The 23,740-nt window shown below is 49.0% G+C and overlaps 1 protein-coding gene across 7 annotated transcripts in view; it reads right to left on the minus strand.

Annotated features, from left to right (window-relative positions):
* FOXP3 (forkhead box P3) overlaps positions 1 to 23,740 on the minus strand; it is a 71,003-nt gene that overhangs the window by 18,858 nt on the left and 28,405 nt on the right. For 6 of the 7 annotated variants that reach the window (XM_056538080.1, XM_056538076.1, XM_056538075.1 and 3 more), the window contains 5 exons: positions 20,522 to 20,672; positions 20,334 to 20,444; positions 13,306 to 13,471; positions 12,078 to 12,246; positions 9,733 to 9,822 (listed from right to left, as the gene is read on the minus strand). In XM_056538080.1, the coding sequence (XP_056394055.1) occupies positions 9,733 to 9,822; positions 12,078 to 12,246; positions 13,306 to 13,471; positions 20,334 to 20,444; positions 20,522 to 20,656 (671 nt within the window). In that variant the 5' untranslated portion in view covers positions 20,657 to 20,672. The remainder of the gene's footprint in view (positions 1 to 9,732; positions 9,823 to 12,077; positions 12,247 to 13,305; positions 13,472 to 20,333; positions 20,445 to 20,521; positions 20,673 to 23,740) is intronic. The other variant, XM_056538082.1, reaches the window with a different exon arrangement.

Raw genomic sequence — 23,740 nt, forward strand, 5'->3', positions numbered from 1 at the left:
ACTGGAGGCCCCACAGTGTGCCCATCCTGCACCTACTGGATGCTCCACAGTGTGCCCATCCTGCACCTACTGGAGGCTCCACATTGTGCCCATCCTGCACCTACTGGAGGCTCCACATTGTGCCCATCCTGCACCTACTGGAGGCTCCACATTGTGCCCACCCTGCACCTACTGGAGGCCCCACAGTGTGCCCACCCTGCACCTACTGGAGGCCCCACAGTGTGCCCACCCTGCACCTACTGGAGGCTCCACATTGTGCCCATCCTGCACCTACTGGAGGCTCCACAGTGTGCCCATCCTGCACCTACTGGAGGCTCCACAGTGTGCCCACCCTGCACCTACTGGAGGCTCCACAGTGTGCCCACCCTGCACCTACTGGAGGCCCCACAGTGTGCCCATCCTGCACCTACTGGAGGCCCCACAGTGTGCCCATCCTGCACCTACTGGATGCTCCACAGTGTGCCCATCCTGCACCTACTGGAGGCTCCACATTGTGCCCATCCTGCACCTACTGGAGGCTCCACATTGTGCCCATCCTGCACCTACTGGAGGCTCCACATTGTGCCCATCCTGCACCTACTGGAGGCCCCACAGTGTGCCCATCCTGCACCTGCTGGATGCTCCACAGTGTGCCCATCCTGCACCTACTGGAGGCTCCACATTGTGCCCATCCTGCACCTACTGGAGGCTCCACATTGTGCCCATCCTGCACCTACTGGAGGCTCCACATTGTGCCCATCCTGCACCTACTGGAGGCTCCACATTGTGCCCATCCTGCACCTACTGGAGGCTCCACAGTGTGCCCACCCTGCACCTACTGGAGGCCCCACAGTGTGCCCACCCTGCACCTACTGGAGGCCCCACAGTGTGCCCACCCTGCACCTACTGGAGGCTCCACAGTGTGCCCATCCTGCACCTACTGGAGGCTCCACAGTGTGCCCATCCTGCACCTACTGGAGGCTCCACAGTGTGCCCACCCTGCACCTACTGAAGGCTCCACAGTGTGCCCACCCTGCACCTACTGGAGGCCCCACAGTGTGCCCATCCTGCACCTACTGGAGGCCCCACAGTGTGCCCATCCTGCACCTACTGGATGCTCCACAGTGTGCCCACCCTGCACCTACTGGAGGCTCCACATTGTGCCCATCCTGCACCTACTGGAGGCTCCACATTGTGCCCATCCTGCACCTACTGGAGGCTCCACATTGTGCCCATCCTGCACCTACTGGAGGCTCCACATTGTGCCCATCCTGCACCTACTGGAGGCTCCGCATTGTGCCCATCCTGCACCTACTGGAGGCTCCCCAGTGTGCCCATCCTGCACCTACTGGAGGCTCCCCAGTGTGCCCACTCTGCACCTACTGGAGGCCCCACAGTGTGCCCACCCTGCACCTACTGGAGGCCCCACAGTGTGCCCATCCTGCACCTACTGGAGGCTCCACATTGTGCCCATCCTGCACCTACTGGAGGCTCCACAGTGTGCCCATCCTGCACCTACTGGAGGCCCCACAGTGTGCCCATCCTGCACCTACTGGAGGCCCCACATTGTGCCCACCCTGCACCTACTGGAGGCCCCACAGTGTGCCCACCCTGCACCTACTGGAGGCTCCACATTGTGCCCATCCTGCACCTACTGGAGGCTCCACATTTTGCCCATCCTGCACCTACTGGAGGCTCCACATTGTGCCCATCCTGCACCTACTGGAGGCTCCACATTGTGCCCATCCTGCACCTACTGGAGGCTCCACAGTGTGCCCATCCTGCACCTACTGGAGGCTCCACATTGTGCCCATTCTGCAACTACTGGAGGCTCCACAGTGTGCCCACCCTGCACCTACTGGAGGATCCACAGTGTGCCCATCCTGCACCTACTGGAGGCTCCACATTGTGCCCATTCTGCACCTACTGGAGGCTCCACAGTGTGCCCATCCTGCACCTACTGGAGGCTCCACAGTGTGCCATCCTGCACCTACGGGAGGCTCCACAGTGTGCCCACCCTGCACCTACTGGAGGCTCCACAGTGTGCCCACCCTGCACCTACTGGAGGCCCCACAGTGTGCCCACCCTGCACCTACTGGAGGCCCCACAGTGTGCCCACCCTGCACCTACTGGAGGCCCCACAGTGTGCCCATTCTGCACCTACTGGAGGCTCCACAGTGTGCCCACCCTGCACCTACTGGAGGCTCCACATTGTGCCCATCCTGCACCTACTGGAGGCTCCACATTGTGCCCATCCTGCACCTACTGGAGGCTCCACATTGTGCCCATCCTGCACCTACTGGAGGCTCCACAGTGTGCCCACCCTGCACCTACTGGAGGCCCCACAGTGTGCCCACCCTGCACCTACTGGAGGCCCCACAGTGTGCCCACCCTGCACCTACTGGAGGCTCCACAGTGTGCCCATTCTGCACCTACTGGAGGCTCCACAATGTGCCCATCCTGCACCTACTGGAGGCTTCACAATGTGCCCATCCTGCACCTACTGGAGGCTCCACAGTGTGCCCATCCTGCACCTACTGGAGGCCCCATAGTGTGCCCACCCTGCACCTACTGGAGGCCCCACAGTGTGCCCACCCTGCACCTACTGGAGGCTCCACATTGTGCCCATCCTGCACCTACTGGAGGCTCCACATTTTGCCCATTCTGCACCTACTGGAGGCTCCACATTGTGCCCATCCTGCACCTACTGAAGGCTCCACATTGTGCCCATCCTGCACCTACTGGAGGCTCCACATTGTGCCCATCCTGCACCTACTGGAGGCTCCACATTGTGCCCATTCTCCACCTACTGGAGGCTCCACAGTGTGCCCATCCTGCACCTACTGGAGGCTCCACATTGTGCCCATTCTGCAACTACTGGAGGCTCCACAGTGTGCCCATCCTGCACCTACTGGAGGCCCCACAGTGTGCCCACCCTGCACCTACTGGAGGCCCCACAGTGTGCCCATCCTGCACCTACTGGAGGCTCCACATTGTGCCCATCCTGCACCTACTGGAGGCTCCACAGTGTGCCCATCCTGCACCTACTGGAGGCCCCACAGTGTGCCCATCCTGCACCTACTGGAGGCCCCATAGTGTGCCCACCCTGCACCTACTGGAGGCCCCACAGTGTGCCCACCCTGCACCTACTGGAGGCTCCACATTGTGCCCATCCTGCACCTACTGGAGGCTCCACATTTTGCCCATTCTGCACCTACTGGAGGCTCCACATTGTGCCCATCCTGCACCTACTGAAGGCTCCACATTGTGCCCATCCTGCACCTACTGGAGGCTCCACATTGTGCCCATTCTGCACCTACTGGAGGCTCCACATTGTGCCCATCCTGCACCTACTGGAGGCTCCACATTGTGCCCATCCTGCACCTACTGGAGGCTCCACATTGTGCCCATTCTGCACCTACTGGAGGCTCCACAGTGTGCCCATCCTGCACCTACTGGAGGCTCCACATTGTGCCCATTCTGCAACTACTGGAGGCTCCACAGTGTGCCCACCCTGCACCTACTGAAGGCTCCACATTGTGCCCATTCTGCACCTACTGGAGGCTCCACAGTGTGCCCATCCTGCACCTACTGGAGGCTCCACATTGTGCCCATTCTGCACCTACTGGAGGCTCCACATTGTGCCCATTCTGCACCTACTGGAGGCTCCACAGTGTGCCCACCCTGCACCTACTGGAGGCTCCACAGTGTGCCCACCCTGCACCTACTGGAGGCTCAACAGTGTGCCCACCCTGCACCTACTGGAGGCTCCACAGTGTGCCCACCCTGCACCTACTGGAGGCCCCACATTGTGCCCATCCTGCACCTACTGGAGGCCCCACATTGTGCCCATCCTGCACCTACTGGAGGCCCCACAGTGTGCCCACCCTGCATCTACTGGAGGCTCCACATTGTGCCCATCCTGCACCTACTGGAGGCTCCACATTGTGCCCATCCTGCACCTACTGGAGGCTCCACATTGTGCCCATCCTGCACCTACTGGAGGCTCCACATTGTGCCCATCCTGCACCTACTGGAGGCTCCACAGTGTGCCCACCCTGCACCTACTGGAGGCCCCACAGTGTGCCCACCCTGCACCTACTGGAGGCCCCACAGTGTGCCCACCCTGCACCTACTAGAGGCTCCACATTGTGCCCATCCTGCACCTACTGGAGGCTCCACAGTGTGCCCATCCTGCACCTACTGGAGGCTCCACAGTGTGCCCACCCTGCACCTACTGGAGGCTCCACAGTGTGCCCACCCTGCACCTACTGGAGGCCCCACAGTGTGCCCATCCTGCACCTACTGGAGGCCCCACAGTGTGCCCATCCTGCACCTACTGGATGCTCCACAGTGTGCCCATCCTGCACCTACTGGAGGCTCCACATTGTGCCCATCCTGCACCTACTGGAGGCTCCACATTGTGCCCATCCTGCACCTACTGGAGGCTCCACATTGTGCCCACCCTGCACCTACTGGAGGCCCCACAGTGTGCCCACCCTGCACCTACTGGAGGCCCCACAGTGTGCCCACCCTGCACCTACTGGAGGCTCCACATTGTGCCCATCCTGCACCTACTGGAGGCTCCACAGTGTGCCCATCCTGCACCTACTGGAGGCTCCACAGTGTGCCCACCCTGCACCTACTGGAGGCTCCACAGTGTGCCCACCCTGCACCTACTGGAGGCCCCACAGTGTGCCCATCCTGCACCTACTGGAGGCCCCACAGTGTGCCCATCCTGCACCTACTGGATGCTCCACAGTGTGCCCATCCTGCACCTACTGGAGGCTCCACATTGTGCCCATCCTGCACCTACTGGAGGCTCCACATTGTGCCCATCCTGCACCTACTGGAGGCTCCACATTGTGCCCATCCTGCACCTACTGGAGGCCCCACAGTGTGCCCATCCTGCACCTGCTGGATGCTCCACAGTGTGCCCATCCTGCACCTACTGGAGGCTCCACATTGTGCCCATCCTGCACCTACTGGAGGCTCCACATTGTGCCCATCCTGCACCTACTGGAGGCTCCACATTGTGCCCATCCTGCACCTACTGGAGGCTCCACATTGTGCCCATCCTGCACCTACTGGAGGCTCCACAGTGTGCCCACCCTGCACCTACTGGAGGCCCCACAGTGTGCCCACCCTGCACCTACTGGAGGCCCCACAGTGTGCCCACCCTGCACCTACTGGAGGCTCCACAGTGTGCCCATCCTGCACCTACTGGAGGCTCCACAGTGTGCCCATCCTGCACCTACTGGAGGCTCCACAGTGTGCCCACCCTGCACCTACTGAAGGCTCCACAGTGTGCCCACCCTGCACCTACTGGAGGCCCCACAGTGTGCCCATCCTGCACCTACTGGAGGCCCCACAGTGTGCCCATCCTGCACCTACTGGATGCTCCACAGTGTGCCCACCCTGCACCTACTGGAGGCTCCACATTGTGCCCATCCTGCACCTACTGGAGGCTCCACATTGTGCCCATCCTGCACCTACTGGAGGCTCCACATTGTGCCCATCCTGCACCTACTGGAGGCTCCACATTGTGCCCATCCTGCACCTACTGGAGGCTCCGCATTGTGCCCATCCTGCACCTACTGGAGGCTCCCCAGTGTGCCCATCCTGCACCTACTGGAGGCTCCCCAGTGTGCCCACTCTGCACCTACTGGAGGCCCCACAGTGTGCCCACCCTGCACCTACTGGAGGCCCCACAGTGTGCCCATCCTGCACCTACTGGAGGCTCCACATTGTGCCCATCCTGCACCTACTGGAGGCTCCACAGTGTGCCCATCCTGCACCTACTGGAGGCCCCACAGTGTGCCCATCCTGCACCTACTGGAGGCCCCACATTGTGCCCACCCTGCACCTACTGGAGGCCCCACAGTGTGCCCACCCTGCACCTACTGGAGGCTCCACATTGTGCCCATCCTGCACCTACTGGAGGCTCCACATTTTGCCCATCCTGCACCTACTGGAGGCTCCACATTGTGCCCATCCTGCACCTACTGGAGGCTCCACATTGTGCCCATCCTGCACCTACTGGAGGCTCCACAGTGTGCCCATCCTGCACCTACTGGAGGCTCCACATTGTGCCCATTCTGCAACTACTGGAGGCTCCACAGTGTGCCCACCCTGCACCTACTGGAGGATCCACAGTGTGCCCATCCTGCACCTACTGGAGGCTCCACATTGTGCCCATTCTGCACCTACTGGAGGCTCCACAGTGTGCCCATCCTGCACCTACTGGAGGCTCCACAGTGTGCCATCCTGCACCTACGGGAGGCTCCACAGTGTGCCCACCCTGCACCTACTGGAGGCTCCACAGTGTGCCCACCCTGCACCTACTGGAGGCCCCACAGTGTGCCCACCCTGCACCTACTGGAGGCCCCACAGTGTGCCCACCCTGCACCTACTGGAGGCCCCACAGTGTGCCCATTCTGCACCTACTGGAGGCTCCACAGTGTGCCCACCCTGCACCTACTGGAGGCTCCACATTGTGCCCATCCTGCACCTACTGGAGGCTCCACATTGTGCCCATCCTGCACCTACTGGAGGCTCCACATTGTGCCCATCCTGCACCTACTGGAGGCTCCACAGTGTGCCCACCCTGCACCTACTGGAGGCCCCACAGTGTGCCCACCCTGCACCTACTGGAGGCCCCACAGTGTGCCCACCCTGCACCTACTGGAGGCTCCACAGTGTGCCCATTCTGCACCTACTGGAGGCTCCACAATGTGCCCATCCTGCACCTACTGGAGGCTTCACAATGTGCCCATCCTGCACCTACTGGAGGCTCCACAGTGTGCCCATCCTGCACCTACTGGAGGCCCCATAGTGTGCCCACCCTGCACCTACTGGAGGCCCCACAGTGTGCCCACCCTGCACCTACTGGAGGCTCCACATTGTGCCCATCCTGCACCTACTGGAGGCTCCACATTTTGCCCATTCTGCACCTACTGGAGGCTCCACATTGTGCCCATCCTGCACCTACTGAAGGCTCCACATTGTGCCCATCCTGCACCTACTGGAGGCTCCACATTGTGCCCATCCTGCACCTACTGGAGGCTCCACATTGTGCCCATTCTCCACCTACTGGAGGCTCCACAGTGTGCCCATCCTGCACCTACTGGAGGCTCCACATTGTGCCCATTCTGCAACTACTGGAGGCTCCACAGTGTGCCCATCCTGCACCTACTGGAGGCCCCACAGTGTGCCCACCCTGCACCTACTGGAGGCCCCACAGTGTGCCCATCCTGCACCTACTGGAGGCTCCACATTGTGCCCATCCTGCACCTACTGGAGGCTCCACAGTGTGCCCATCCTGCACCTACTGGAGGCCCCACAGTGTGCCCATCCTGCACCTACTGGAGGCCCCATAGTGTGCCCACCCTGCACCTACTGGAGGCCCCACAGTGTGCCCACCCTGCACCTACTGGAGGCTCCACATTGTGCCCATCCTGCACCTACTGGAGGCTCCACATTTTGCCCATTCTGCACCTACTGGAGGCTCCACATTGTGCCCATCCTGCACCTACTGAAGGCTCCACATTGTGCCCATCCTGCACCTACTGGAGGCTCCACATTGTGCCCATTCTGCACCTACTGGAGGCTCCACATTGTGCCCATCCTGCACCTACTGGAGGCTCCACATTGTGCCCATCCTGCACCTACTGGAGGCTCCACATTGTGCCCATTCTGCACCTACTGGAGGCTCCACAGTGTGCCCATCCTGCACCTACTGGAGGCTCCACATTGTGCCCATTCTGCAACTACTGGAGGCTCCACAGTGTGCCCACCCTGCACCTACTGAAGGCTCCACATTGTGCCCATTCTGCACCTACTGGAGGCTCCACAGTGTGCCCATCCTGCACCTACTGGAGGCTCCACATTGTGCCCATTCTGCACCTACTGGAGGCTCCACATTGTGCCCATTCTGCACCTACTGGAGGCTCCACAGTGTGCCCATCCTGCACCTACTGGAGCCTGTCCTGCACCTACTGGAGGCCCCACAGCGTGCCCACCCTGCTGTGCCCTGAACTTCCGGTCTCTCCTTCCACTGAGGCCTAGGATCCAGCAATACTACATAAAAGTAAGTGTTTGTCAATGCAGTGTGTGTATATGGCTGTAAAATACCTATGTGCCTGTGATAGATAGATATAAGATTATTTTATTAAATGTATGTAATGTAATATCCCTATGTGTCTGAAATGTATGTATACTATATATATATATATATATATATATATATATATATCTTTTGTTGTTGTTTAAATGTTATACTTTGAGGTGTGTAAACTCCATATGTAATGCGCCTTGACTATCTTCCAGGCAGCATTAGGGTAGCACCTGTGAGGCCGTGCACCTATATCAGCCAACTCAGGTGGGGCTTGCAGCTTGCCTCCCCCCTCCCATTGTATGTGTGTTTAGCCACGCTGGAGGGTACCTGGGAGGAGGGTGTGAGTCGTCCTAATGCTGCCGAAATTGCCCACTGGCCCCTGTTTTGCTTATCACGCACAGGTAGGTTAGCGTTAGGTCCTGCGCCATTTGAGAAACCTTGGCGTTGGTGTGCGGGCTCTGGTGTGTCCTTCATATAAGGATACACTGGCGAATGTCTCAATTTTAACATCAGTGTTGAGGGATAGCCAATGTATTGTTTACATCCACCACAGTAGTGCACCTAAATTCCTGTATTGTATATATATATATATATATATATATATATATATATATATATATATATATATATAACGATTATTTTATTAATATCTAGAGATCTCTCTCTCTCTCAGTTCTTTTCTGTCTAAGTGCTCTCTGATGACACCTGTCTCGGGAACTGTCCAGAGTAGAAGAAAATCCCCAATAGCAAACCTCTTCTACTCTGTGCAGTTCCTGAGACAAGCAGAGATGTCAGTAGAGAGCACTGTTGCCAGACAGAAAAGAACAACTCAACTTCAGCAGCTGATAATTATTGAAAGGATTAAGATTTTTTAATGGAAGTAATTTACAAATCTGTTTAACTTTCTGGAGCCAGTTGATATAAATTAATTTTTTTTCCCTGTGTGGCTGAGGGTGTGGTTAGGGATATGGTAAGGGGTGCGGCTATGGGCGTGGCTTGTCCCTCTTTGCGCTAAGCAAAAGTTTGGAGGTATGTGCAAAACTACAACTCCCAGCATGCCCGGACAGCCGTTGGCTGTCCGGGCATGCTGGGAGTTGTAGTTTTGCAACGCCTGGAGGGCCGCGGTTTGGAGACCACTGATCTAGGCAATCTGACAGTGCTGTTGATAGGGGCACGTTGGCTGTTGTTATAAGGCCTTCTTCTTTTTTTGTGCACTATATAGTAGCATTATTTATTTGCTATATTGGCATTTATTATTTTTATACAGTATGGCAGCATCATCTACAACATAAACTATATGGTGACATAATTCCGCTACAATGTGTCAGATTATTGTGTACACGGAAGATAAGTGTGAACTCAGGCTACGTGCAGAACATGTCGGCGCTAGGACCGCTCGGAAATGCGCCGTCTCATGCGACGACAATGCATTCCCTTGAGGACTCCGCAGAAAGAACAGACATGACTTTCCTTTCTAAGGATGGCGAAATCTGAATTTCCGCCCCAGATGTTTCAGAAAATTCCGCTAAGTGAAATGTGCAGCATAATCCCATTGAAATAAATGGGGACTCTCTGTGCGGTATATTCATGCGGAATTCCACACGGACATTCTGCCATGGTTTTGTAAATTTCGGTACCTGAGAAATTGCCGGTGATCGGTAAACGTCTTCTCACACCGTGGAAACTTACAGTCCCCACCACAGAGAACGGGATGGAGGAGTTCAGTGCTTTGAGAAAAAAAGAGAAATGTTGAATTTTTTACTGCATTTTACACTCATTTTTACAGCATTTTAGCTGTTTTTGCAGCGATATTCCAAAGTCGTGGTCAAAATGACAACTATTTACCATATTTTGCGGTATAAAATCTCGATTTGTGTCCTGAAAAACAGCCTCAGGGGAGGTGCATAACTACTATATAATCTGATCCCATAGAGATAGCAGCAGTATACAGATAGAGATGGAGGGGAGGTGCATAACTACTATATAATCTGATCCCATAGAGATAGCAGCAGTATACAGATAGAGATGGAGGGGAGGTGCATAACTACTATATAATCTGATCCCATAGAGATAGCAGCAGTATACAGATAGAGCTGGAGGGGAGATGTATAACTAATATATTATCTGATCCCATAGAGATAGCAGCAGTATACAGATAGAGCTGGAGGGGAGGTGTATAACTACTATATATCCTGATCCCATAAACATAGCAGCAGCAGTATACAGATAGAGCTGGAGGGGAGGTGTATAACTACTATATAATCTGATCCCATAGAGATAGCAGCAGTATACAGATAGAGCTGGAGGGGAGGTGTATAACTACTATATAATCTGATCCCATAGAGATAGCAGCAGTATACAGATAGAGCTGGAGGGGAGGTGTATAACTACTATATATCCTGATCCCATAAACATAGCAGCAGCAGTATACAAATAGAGCTGGGAGGGGAGGTTTATAACTACTAAATATACTGATCCCATAGAGATAGCAGCAGCATACAGATAGAGCTGGAGGGGAGGTGTATAACTACTAAATATACTGATCCCATAGAAATAGCAGCAGCAGTATACAGATAGAGATGGAGGGGAGGTGTATAACTACTATGTAATCTGATCCCATAGAGATAACAGCAGTATACAGATAGAGCTGGAGGGGAGGTGTATAACTAATATATATCCTGATCCCATAGAGATAGCAGCAGCAGTATACAGATAGAGCTGGAGGTGTATAACTACTATATATCCTGATCCAATAGAGACAGCAGCTGCAGCAGTATACAGATAGAGCTGGGAGGGGAGGTGTAAATCTACTATATATTCTGATCCCTAAGAGATAAGAGCAGCAGTATACAGATACAGTTGAAGAGGAGGTGTATAACTACTGTATATTCTGACCCCATAGAGATTGCAGCAGAATACAGATAGAGCTGGAGGGGAAGTGTATAACTACTGTATATTCTGACCCCATACAGATTGCAGCAGCAGTATACAAATTTGGGTGGGGAGGGATCTGGTAGGTGATGATGTGATCCTAGAGTCCACAGGAAGTCAGAACCCAGGACTGACATCCTGTCGCTCACATTAAGCACAGTGGCCCACATTTATCATTGTAGGTGTAAGTGAAGCATTTATCATTGTAGGTGTAAGTGAAGCATTTATCATTGTAGGTGTAAGTGAAGCATTTATCATTGTAGGTGTAAGTGAAGCATTTATCATTGTAGGTGTAAGTGAAGCATTTATCATTGTAGGTGTAAGTGAAGCATTTATCATTGTAGGTGTAAGTGAAGCATTTATCATTGTAGGTGTAAGTGAAGCATTTACCATTGTAGGTGTAAGTGAAGCATTTATCATTGTAGGTGTAAGTGAAGCATTTATTATTGCAGGTGTAAGTGAAGCATTTATCATTGTAGGTGTAAGTGAAGCATTTATCATTGTAGGTGTAAGTGAAGCATTTTTTTACACCTTTTTTTGTGTGCTGTAATGTGTAGGAGCACCACATTTATGAAATGTTCACTGAGCATTTGATACATTTTGTGCAGGTCACATTTTCTCAAATTTCTCTCTTCACATACACTAAAAAGCTACGCCAGGTGTGGGATGGTGCAGTTTTAGAGACTTTTCAGTGGCTTTGCTCCTTTTTTGCGCCTTTTTACATAAGGCGCAGTTCATAAATCCCTTCCATATCATGTGTATTGCCAAAATCAGTGGATTGCAACTGAAATCAGTAGAAATGTGTAAACAAAAAGGCACAAAAAACGCGCAAATAAGCCCTGCTTGCTCCTTTTTGTGCCTCTTGTAGACACAAAAAACTGTCTAATGATAAATGTCGGCCAGTACCTTTTTATTGCACTAGGCCAACAAGGCCCAGGCCTAGGGTGACAATCTATCCGGAGGGGACACACAGTAGATACGCCACTACCGTCACAGTCACGTCTGCAACAAAACCTGCCGCATGTGAATTCGCACTTACACAACTACTGACCTGTCCTTATTTAAAGCGTGACTGAAGGATTTCTTTTGGGATCGCTCGGTATTTAGGGACAGTTCCTGTATGTAGGCGGACGCTGTACTTTTCTTGCTGACAGGATCTTCTTCGCCTTTTCCGAAGTCTGCTCCATGTTGGACCCAGCCCAGGCTGCCGAGATTGAACCCTGTGACAGGATAATCGCACTGAGTACATGTTGTCAGGGTCAGGCTTGGTGAAAGTCAAGGGAGGATCAAAGATTTTGCAGATTTAGGGTGTGTGCCTCATATTTTCCTTCACCTGCCATTTGTACAGACCCCGAGGGCTTATCCTGTTCCGTCTTCATTAAACACCTACCATGTGGGTATAATCCGCCTTATAAATAAACCATTCTTATGGAGTCATTTCATTAAAGGGGTACTCCGGTGGAAAACTTAATCCTTCCAGTACTTATTAGCTGCTGAATGCTACAGAGGAAATTCCTTTCTTTTTGGAACACTGATGACATCACGAGCAGAGTGCCCTCTGCTGACATCTCTGTCCATTTTATCAACCGTGCATAGCAGATGTATGCTAAGGGCAGCATGGTGGCTCAGTGGTTAGCACTGGGGCCTTGGGTTCAAATCCCACTAAGGACAACAATAAATAAAGAGTTATTATTATTTATTATAATGACATCAGCAAAGAGCGCTGTGCTCGTGATGTCATCAGAGAGAATTCCAAAAAGAAAAGAATTTCCTAGTATTCAGAAGCTAATAAGTACAGGAAGGATTAAGATTTTTTAATAGAAGTAATTTACTAATCTGTTTAACTTTCTGGCACCAGTTGATTTAAAAGAAAAAAGGTTTAAAAGAAAAAAGGTTTTCACCAGAGTACCCCTTTAAGGCTGTGTTCACACCATTCTCATGGCATAATTTCTTTAAAGGGGAACTAACACCCTTCTCGAAACTTTTCTTATTATCCAAACTTTATCTACATAATGGTGAACAACATTGCTTTTTCTAGTGCAGCGTTTTTCACCCAATGTGATGTAGTTTTGCAACAGCTGAAGGCACCCTAGTTATTAAACGCTGCACTAGTGCCACCTACTGGAGGTAGGTCCTGGAGACTGCCAACTGGCATATCAAGTCTTAGGCCATGTTCACACGGCAGAATATCTGACATGCAATGTGAACATAGCCTAAGACTTCCTTCAATGGTTAGAGGTCTCCACAAGACAAAACAGTACCCAAAGACCTACATGTACCTGGAGGTGCAGCGCGCACTTGCTTGTGTCTGTTCATCACTTGGAAATATCTGGAGGGCTGCAGGTTTGGTACTGATGGTGATGATGATGATGATGACAGTAATGTTGGTAAAGTAGGAGATGTCACATGTAGGGCAGGAGACTGAGAAGAAGAGTCTCTGGTGATCTGTGAGAGCAATAAAAATAAGTCAGCAGTGCTACCCCATAATATATATTTTGGTTTATAGGTGTAATATTTATCCTGTGCAGGTCCTGTGGATCCCAGCAGTACAGTATAAAACATGGACAACGCAGGAGATGTGCGGCTGTGTACAGGTAGTAGTAGAAGTGGTAGTGGTAGTAATAGTAGTGGTAGTAGTGGTAGTGGTAGTAATAGTAGTGGTAGTAATAGTAGTAGTAGTGGTAGTAATAGTAGTAGTGGTAGGAGTAGTAGTGGTAGTAATAGTAGTAGTGGTAGGAGTAGTAGTGGTAGTAATAGTAGTAGTGGTAGGAGTAGTAGTGGTAGTAATAGTAGTAGTAATAATAGTAGTGGTAGGAGTAGTAGTGGTAGTAATAGTAGTAGTAATAATAGTAGTGGTAGTAGTAGTAGTAGTAGTGGTAGTAGTAGGAGTAGTGGTGGTAGGAGTACTAGTAGACTAGTAGTGGTAGTAGGAGTAGTAGTGGTAAGAGTAGTGGTAGTGGTAGTGGTAGTAGGAGTAGTAGTGGTAGTAGTGGTAGGAGTAGTAGTGGTGGTAGTTGTAGTAGTAGTAGGAGTAGTGGTAGTAGTAGGGGTGGTAGTAGTAGTAGTAGGGATAGTAGTGGTAGTGGTGATAGGAGTAGTGGTGGTAGTAGTAGTAGGAGTAGTGGTAGTAGTGATAGGAGTAGTAGTGGAGGTGGTAGTAGTAGGAGTAGTAGTAGTAGTGGTAGTAGTGATAGGAGTAGTAGTGGTGGTAGTAGTAGGAGTGGTAGTGGTAGTAGTAGGAGTGGTAGTAGTAGTGGTAGTGATAGTAGTAGTAGTGGTAGTAGTAGTAGTGGTAGTAGTGATAGGAGTAGTAGTGGTGGTAGTAGTAGGAGTGGTAGTGGTAGTAGTAGTAGTAGGAGTGGTAGTAGTAGTGGTAGTGATAGTAGTAGTAGTGGTAGTAGTAGGAGTGGTAGTGGTAGTAGTAGTAGTAGTAGTGGTAGTGGTAGTAGTAGTAGTAGTAGTGATAGTAGTGGTGGTGGTGGAAGTAGTAGTAGCAGAAGTGGTAGTAGTGGTAACAGTATGGAACATGATGACAAGTCAGAAGATGTGCGGCTGTGTAGGGGTAGTAGTAGCAGTAGTGGTGCAGTGGTGGTGGTAGTAGAAGTAGTAGTGGTAGTGGTAGCAGTAGTAGTAGTACAGTATGGAACATGATGGACGTCTTGTGTGGCTGTGTAGGGGTAGTAGTAGTATTTGCAGTAGTAGTAGTAAGATGTAGAACATGATGACAAGACAGAAGATGTGCGGCTGTGTAGGGGTAGTAGTAGTAGTAGTGGTGCAGTGGTGGTGGTAGTAGTAGTGGTAGGAGTAGTAGTAGTAGTACAGTATGGAACATGATGGACGTCTTGTGTGGCTGTGTAGGGGTAGTAGTAGTATTTGCAGTAGTAGTAGTAGTAAGATGTAGAACATGATGACAAGACAGAAGATGTGCGGCTGTGTAGGGGTAGTAGTAGTAGTAGTAGTAGTGGTGCAGTGGTGGTGGTGGTAGTAGTAGTAGTGGTAGGAGTGGTAGTGTTAGCAGTAGTAGTAGTACAGTATGGAACATGATGGACGTCTTGTGCGGCTGTGTAGGGGTAGTAGTAGTAGTAGTATTTGCAGTAGTAGTAGTAGTAGTGATAGTAGTAGTGGTGGTGGAAGTAGTAGTAGCAGTAGTAGTAGTAGTACATTATGGAACATAATGATAAGACAGAAGATGTGCGGCTGTGTAGGAGTAGTAGTAGTAGTAGTAGTAGTAGTATTAGTAGTAGTAGTGGAAGTAGTAGTAGCAGTAGTAGTAGTAGTAGTACAGTATGGAACATAATGATAAGACAGAAGATGTGCGGCTGTGTAGGAGTAGTAGTGATAGTAGTGGTGGTGGTGGAAGTAGTAGTAGCAGTAGTGGTAGTAGTAGTAACAGTATGCAACATGATGACAAGACAGAAGATGTGCGGCTGTGTAGGAGTAGTAGTAGTAGTAGTGATAGTAGTAGTGGTGGTGGGGTAGTAGTAGTATTTGCAGTAGTAGTAGTAAGATGTAGAACATGATGGACAAGGCAGCAGATGTGCAGCTTTGTAGGAGAAGTAGCAGATGTCAGCATTTTAAGAAATTCATCCTATACGAATCTCAGAAGTTTAGGATCTGTCCCAAATTGATTTGCTTATCTCTAATTGGCTGTTTCAAACATTTTCTTTATGTTTGAAGAATATGTCCTGCCTGATGAAACACCTAGATGGTGTGAAACAGCGGTCGCTTTCATATGGCTAGTTCAGTGTTTCCCAACCAGGGTGCCTCCAGCTGTTGCAAAACTACAACTCCCAGCATGCCCGGACAGCCACTGGCTGTCCGGGCATGCTGGGAGTTGTAGTTTTGCTAAATCTGAAGGCACCCTGGTTGGGAAACACTGGGCTAGCTGTACGTCTATAACCGACCCTGCTGAATCTTCTCACTGCAAGAAAAATAGAGTCTACTACTTGCACATCATATGGTAAGTGTCTGAGTTTCCTCTTTTACACACAGACAACTTTAATATTCCGTAAGTACCTAGCACGTAGTTATTGGGATTCCAAGAACACTGGTTTGGCCGATCCATGCTTACTTGATGGGTCTCTGGACAATAGGCTGATCATACACTGCCCCCTGCTGAGATGACTGTCCAAAACCCTTGTGGATAAACCTGGCAGCAAGAGTTCAATTTTCCTACAGCTCCTCCACAGGGGGAAATAAGTATTACAAGTGTTCATCTTAATCAATAGGATTTCTGTGTACGGCAGGAAAGAACAGGTCCCCAGAAATAATCAAGTGCCAAAATAATCAGAATCCTGAATAGAGAAACCTGAACACATGGAATGTTGCGTTCACTTGCACGCCTCCCGCCAGTCTCGTCACTTCTGCATTGTTCCAGTTCTAGCGCGCACGCTTCAGATGTTTTTGGGTATATACAGACTCTGTTACTCCGTCACTGAACGACCATTTTTTTTGTCGTCCTGGCTCATGATTCACATCACAGTTAGTGAGAATGTACCGTATATACTCGAGTATAAACCGAGTTTTTCAGTACGATTTTTCATGCTGAAAACGCCCCCCTCGGCTTATACTCGAGTGAACTCTCCGCTGGTCAATCCCTTCTCAGTGGTCTTCAACCTGCGGACCTCCAGATGTTGCAAAACTACAACTCCCAGCATGCCCGGACAGCCATCGGCTGTCCGGGCATGCTGGGAGTTATAGTTTTGAAACCTCTGGAGGTCCGCAGGTTGAAGACCACTGCGGCCTTCGTCCTCATTCAGACACCTACGACTTGCCCTCCCCACCGGACGGTCCCTGCAGCATAGATGGCCGGACCCGCTCACCCTTCCTTCCCACCGAGGGGAGGTGAGTAGAAAACGAAAAAGGGGGTGTCTGAATGATGACAAAGGCCGCAGTGGTCTTCAACCTGCAGAACTCCAGAGGTTTCAAAACTACAACTCCCAGCATGCCCGGACAGCCGATGGCTGTCCGGGCATGCTGGGAGTTGTAGTTTTGCAACATCTGGAGGTCCGCAGGTTGAAGACCACTGATGAAGGGATTGACAGGCGGTGATGATGAAGGGGGGGGGATGATGACAGGGAGGGATGATGACATGGGGGGATGATGTATTTCACACCCTAGGCTTATAGTCGAGTCAATAACTTTTCCTGGGTTTATGGGGTGAAATTAGGGGCCTCGGCTTATATTCGGGTCGGCTTATACTCGAGTATATACGGTAACAGCCAAGACTTTGAAGTAATAGACGGTGTCATCATCTCTTTCCAGGGATAAGACAAGCAAATCACATGACACAATGCCATAATTGTTATAATACCGATCAGAGGAGAATACCACCCACGGCTCTATTTGTCTTAAATGGTTCCTTTTAAGTTGGGAGCGGGTTATATTATTTTATGTTTATTTGATGTTTTAATTGCTGTTGATCTATAAAGACGCACTCCACCCATGAAACTGGGTAATCCTATAGGAACTTTCATTTTCTTTTACTATAAAGTACAGAATTGCTGATTAGAATAAACATATCCATATGGTATAATGCAGATACTATGCGGTTTACATCGGATGAGATCAGCATGACCTCATGGTGGTTAGAGGTAACTCGGAGGTTTGTCATATCAGAGTTAACATTGGGTGTCTTTATGGAAATATACAAAGAAGGAGAGGTGCTCCATCAAAATGGGAACCTCAAGCTGTTGCAAACTGATGGAGGATGGAGGATATGCAATGATCAGCTGATAGGGGTTGCCTTCATGTTTTCTAGTTCCCTTACTTTACGTGTACCTGGCATTTCAAGTGACTTTTTCATTATAAGCAGCACTATTTCTGGCCATTATATAACTTGTATGAGGTATTTTTCAGCAGATTTTTGCTCTGCAGGCTTCATCTCTAATTTTCAGTTCTCTCAAAGCTGGTGGGAGAAACTCCCTTCTCCTCCCACCATAGACTTGTATTGCTTGTCTTGAGCTCTCTTCTCCTTCTCTATAGACTTGTATTGCTTGTCTTGAGTTCTCCTCCCACCTTAGACTTGTAGTGCTTGTCTTGAGCTCCCTTCTCCTCCCACCATTGACTTGTATTGCTTGTCTTGAGCTCCCTTCTCCTCCCACCATAGACTTTTATTGCTTGTCTTGAGCTCCCTTCTCCTCTCTCCATAGACTTGTATTGCTTGTCTTGAGTTCTCCTCCCACCTTAGACATGTAGTGCTTGTCTTGAGCTCCCTTCTCCTCTCTCCATAGACTTGTATTGCTTGTCTTGAGTTCTCCTCCCACCTTAGACTTGTAGTGCTTGTCTTGAGCTCCCTTCTCCTCCCACCATAGACTTGTATTGCTTGTCTTGAGCTCCCTTCTCCTCTCACAATTGACTTGTATTGCTTGTCTTGAGCTCCCATCTCCTCTCTCCATAAACTTGTATTGCTTGTCTTGAGTTCTCCTCCCTCCATAGACTTGTATTGCTTGTCTTGAGTTCTCCTCCCACCTTAGACATGTAGTGCTTGTCTTGAGCTCCCTTCTCCTCTCTCCATAGACTTGTATTGCTTGTCTTGAGTTCTCCTCCCACCTTAGACTTGTAGTGCTTGTCTTGAGCTCCCTTCTCCTCCCACCATTGACTTGTATTGCTTGTCTTGAGCTCCCTTCTCCTCCCACCATAGACTTTTATTGCTTGTCTTGAGCTCCCTTCTCCTCTCTCCATAGACTTGTATTGCTTGTCTTGAGTTCTCCTCCCACCTTAGACATGTAGTGCTTGTCTTGAGCTCCCTTCTCCTCTCTCCATAGACTTGTATTGCTTGTCTTGAGTTCTCCTCCCACCTTAGACTTGTAGTGCTTGTCTTGAGCTCCCTTCTCCTCCCACCTTAGACTTGTATTGCTTGTCTTGAGCTCCCTTCTCCTCCCACCATTGACTTGTATTGCTTGTCTTGAGCTCCCTTCTCCTCTCTCCATAGACTTGTATTGCTTGTCTTGAGTTCTCCTCCCTCCATAGACTTGTATTGCTTGTCTTGAGCTCCCTTCTCCTCCCACTATAGACTTGTATTGCTTGTCTTGAGCTCCCTTCTCCTCCCACAATTGACTTGTATTGCTTGTCTTGAACTCCCTTCTCCTCTCTCCATAAACTTGTATTGCTTGTCTTGAGCTCCCTTCTCCTCCCACCATAGACTTTTATTGCTTGTCTTGAGCTCCCTTCTCCTCTCTCCATAGACTTGTATTGCTTGTCTTGAGTTCTCCTCGCACCTTAGACTTTTAGTGCTTGTCTTGAGCTCCCTTCTCCTCCCACCATAGACTTGTATAGCTTGTCTTGAGCTCCCTTCTCCTCCCACCATTGACTTGTATTGCTTGTCTTGAGCTCCCTTCTCCTCTCTCCATAGACTTATATTGCTTGTCTTGAGTTATCCTCCCTCCATAGACTAGTATTGCTTGTCTTGAGCTCCCTTCTCCTCCCACCATAGACTTGTATTGCTTGTCTTGAGCTCCCTTCTCCTCTCACAATTGACTTGTATTGCTTGTCTTGAGCTCCCTTCTCCTCTCTCCATAAACTTGTATTGCTTGTCTTGAGCTCCCTTCTCCTCCCACCATAGACTTTTATTGCTTGTCTTGAGCTCCCTTCTCCTCTCTCCATAGACTTGTATTGCTTGTCTTGAGTTCTCCTCCCACCTTAGACTTGTAGTGCTTGTCTTGAGCTCCCTTCTACTCCCACCATTGACTTGTATTGCTTGTCTTGAGCTCCCTTCTCCTCTCTCCATAGACTTGTATTGCTTGTCTTGAGTTCTCCTCCCTCCATAGACTTGTATTGCTTGTCTTGAGCTCCCTTCTCCTCCCTCCATAGACTTGTATTGCTTGTCTTTAGCTCCCTTCTCCTCCCACCATAGACTTGTATTGCTTGTCTTGAGCTCCCTTCTCCTCCCACAATTGACTTGTATTGCTTGTCTTGAGCTCCCTTCTCCTCTCTCCATAGACTTATATTGCTTGTCTTGAGTTCTCCTCCCTCCATAGACTTGTTTTGCTTGTCTTGAGCTCCCTTCTCCTCTCTCCATAGACTTATATTGCTTGTCTTGAGTTCTCCTCCCTCCATAGACTTGTATTGCTTGTCTTGAGCTCCCTTCTCCTCCCTCCATAGACTTGTATTGCTGAACTGATTTTCAGACACACAAATTTAAGCAGCAAAAGGGGAGAAGAGGGAAGAAGCTTCATAATAGGAGAAAGAAGCATTTTTGTCTACTAATATTGCAAAGTTTTGTATATTCACTCGAACTACTAATCTATGCAAAGTTTGTCAAATGACATGACCTGTTTGAGATATTAAAATGTGTAGTGGCACTTACTGGATGGATCACCACGGCTTGCTTATTCTCATGTAGCAGTGCCCGCAGGTATGAAGAGGAGTTGATGGCGGCTGGAGGGCTGACCATGATATAAGGACTCTGATGCTGCTGCTAACATAGCGCATTTATATTAGTACTAAGAATTGTTTGTGCTTAGCTACACAGTTTTAATACTAACAAAATATTACTTGATGTAACTGTGAGCCGGCGGAGGCGGCGTTCCTGCGATTCCATTGATCATTCTGACCCTTCGCTTTTCCATTAGGCTGGATGTCGCTCTCTGGAGACGAAGTTTGCACAGTCTTGTCTTGGTAGCTCCGCATGGGGGCCTTTAATCAACTGCAAATAAAGGGTTAATGCATTAATTACTATCATCTGAAAATGGCGTCACATATTACTGGCGTGTTACATAATGAGGAGCACTAGGAGCAGCACAAGCACTAAGGCCATGTTCACACTTCCGAATTTACGTGCGGAATTCCACAGCAGCAGAGTCCCATTGTATTCAGTGGGATTCTGCTGCGCTGTGCACACAGCGGAATTTCGGCACCAGTTGTTTCTGGCACAGAAATTCTAATGTCAGTGTTCGCAGAAAGAACGGGCCTGTACATTCTTTCTGTGGAATCCGCATGAAATGCATTGCCGTCTATGAGACGGCGCATTCCCAAGCGGTCCTAGCAGTCTGTGGAATGCTGTACGGAAAGTCTCCGGACGTGTGAACATAGCCTTAAGCTGATCATAAATATTGCCTGGCTGTATTAGAACACATTCACACAATGGAATTTCTGAGCGGAATCCAGTGAAAAAAAATTCCACTTTAAAATTATACTGCAGCAGAGTCTTATTGTTTCAACGGGATTCTGCTGCACTGTGCACATGGTGCAAATTCCGTGGTGGAAACATCTGCTGCGGAAATCCCAATTCTGGCCCCCGACAAAAGAATTGACATGCATTGCCTTTAATGGAGATGGGGGATTTCTGAGCAGTCCTAGCGCCGGCATGCCCTGCCAGAGCCCGCTATTTGTGGAATGTCCGCACGTGTTTTCCGGGAAGACTTTCTGCAAAAAAAAAAAGTCCGCCATGTGAACATTGCCTTGTCTTCCCTGACTGCCACATTGATTTGCCTGTAGCAGTGTTTCCCAACCAGTGTGCCTCCAGCTGTTGCAAAACTACATGCTGGGAATTGTAGTTTTGCAACAGCTGGAGGCACCCTGGTTGGAAAACACTGGCCTGTTGTATAATATCTTCTACGTTTGTATATTTGGAAGGGTGGCGATAAGTGGCCACCAGACACTTATGGTGCTGCATAGCATGAAAAACTTGACAGGCACAAATTTAAAGGAGATCTCTGTTGAAAATTAACTGTGGATAGGGGATAAGAAGCTGAACACAGGTTCATCAGGTTGCTGTCCGGTTGCATCAGTTTTTTAAAGAAAAAAAGTATACGTTTTTAACTTTTCACTCCATTTTGAATAAAGTTTTACTTGTTTGATTGAAATTCCCAAAAAAAAAAAAACTGTGCAAAGTCAAAAACCGTATGGTGAAAACCGGATGGAACCGTACGCACATACAGTTCTGTACGGTTCCCATTGACTCCCATGTTAAAAAAAACGTATACGGTTTAATACAGTTTTTCACCCGGACCAAAAAACGTGGTAGACTACGGTTTTGAGTACGGGGAAAAAAAACTAACAAAACCGTACAGGATGCAAAACGGACACAACCTGATGCATCTTTTGGCTTATTACGATTTTCAATGGAGAGTCAATGCATACGGTTTTCAATACGGTTCCGTACGGTTTTCACATTGAAAACGTATACGGGAACTGTATTGTAAAAACGTGGTGTGAATGCACCCTAATACGGCGTTTCCCAACCAGGGTGCCTCCAGCTGTTGCAAACCTACAACTCCCAGCATGCCCGGACAGCCGAAGGCTGTCCGGGCATGCTGGGAGTTGTAGGTTTACAACAGCTGGAGGCACCCTGGTTGGGAAACACTGCCCTAATACACATTAAGAAGCTACAGCATGGCATAAAAACTTACCCATCCACTGCGGGCATTGCCAACTATGCCCCCCAGACAACTGTATCTACTACAAAGAGATATAAAAAAAAAAACGCTTTTCCATGGAAACTCCCCTCCCCCACCATAGACTGATTTTCCATTGTGACAGGTACACTTTGAGTAGTTTTTTTAATAGCGCCGTCTTGTCGGTTTCTCTGTTTTTACAGGAAACGAAGCCAACGTGGGACGTGTCTGAATCTACCGCTTCCCTTCCTGTGACTCTTCATGAGAGACAAAGAACACAGTCGCCTTTTCTACGTCTCTTTGTAACCTTTATGGAAGAGCCTGACGTTCTATAAACATTTGACAACAATTATTTAAAAAAAAAAAAAAATTTTAAATGTATTTTTCACATTATATATCAATACGAATGTCTTAGGCCCCTTTCACACTACAGGTATCATCCTGTAAAAAAAAATCCTCTGTTATCACTCCTGGCAAAAAGTCCTGAAAACGGCCATGAAAAAATCCCATTCATGTCAATGGGATTTTTTGACCATCCTTTTGCATCAGGCTTGTCCGTTTTTTTAACTAATGTCGGTTATTTTTGCCGGCACAAAAGACGGTGAATGCACAAATTTTTGGTCCGGCAGAAAAAAAAAAAAAATGGTGAAAAAACGGACGTTAAAATTTAACATTGAAGTCTATGGGAACCGGATGTTCAAAAAAAACACACATCCGTTATCATCGGTTATTGTCAGGTTTTTTTAACATCCGTTTTTTGTACTGAGCATGCTCAGTACAGCTTTACAAAAAAAGGGTTAAAAACCCTGATAAAAGAAACGGATGTAACTGGTAATAATGGATGATAACGGATGGACAACATCAGTTTTTTTTTAAATAAATAACCCATTAAAATGACGGATGATGGTCATCAGTTATCATCCGTTATTACCGTTATTGCATCCGGGTTTTTTTCATCCGTTATTGCAAAATAACGGCAGTAAAAAAAAAACATTAAAAATAACGGATGATGGTCATCAGTTATCATCCGTTATTACCATTGCATTCGTTTTTTTTTTTTTTTTCCATCCATTATTGTAAAATAACGGCAGTAAAAAAGCAGGATGATACCTGTAGTGTGAAAGGGGCCTTAACCGGGCACTTTCAGAATCAAAAACTTTTTATATGTTGTACATCTTGGAAAAAAAATTACCTTTTAATATCTAATCTAATATACTTAATTTAAAAAAAACAAAAACATTATTGCCTTTTTATAGAAATCATGGCTTATTAAAAAACACCACTAGGGGTCCCCATACCATCCAGAACATAATCCTGTCCGGCTGCAGCATCATCTTTGTCCCAGATGAAGCACAGGCAGGGAGAAAGTCCAGGAAGT

Source organism: Hyla sarda, chromosome 9 (assembly GCF_029499605.1).
Source record: "Hyla sarda isolate aHylSar1 chromosome 9, aHylSar1.hap1, whole genome shotgun sequence".
NCBI classification, from domain to species: domain Eukaryota; kingdom Metazoa; phylum Chordata; class Amphibia; order Anura; family Hylidae; genus Hyla; species Hyla sarda.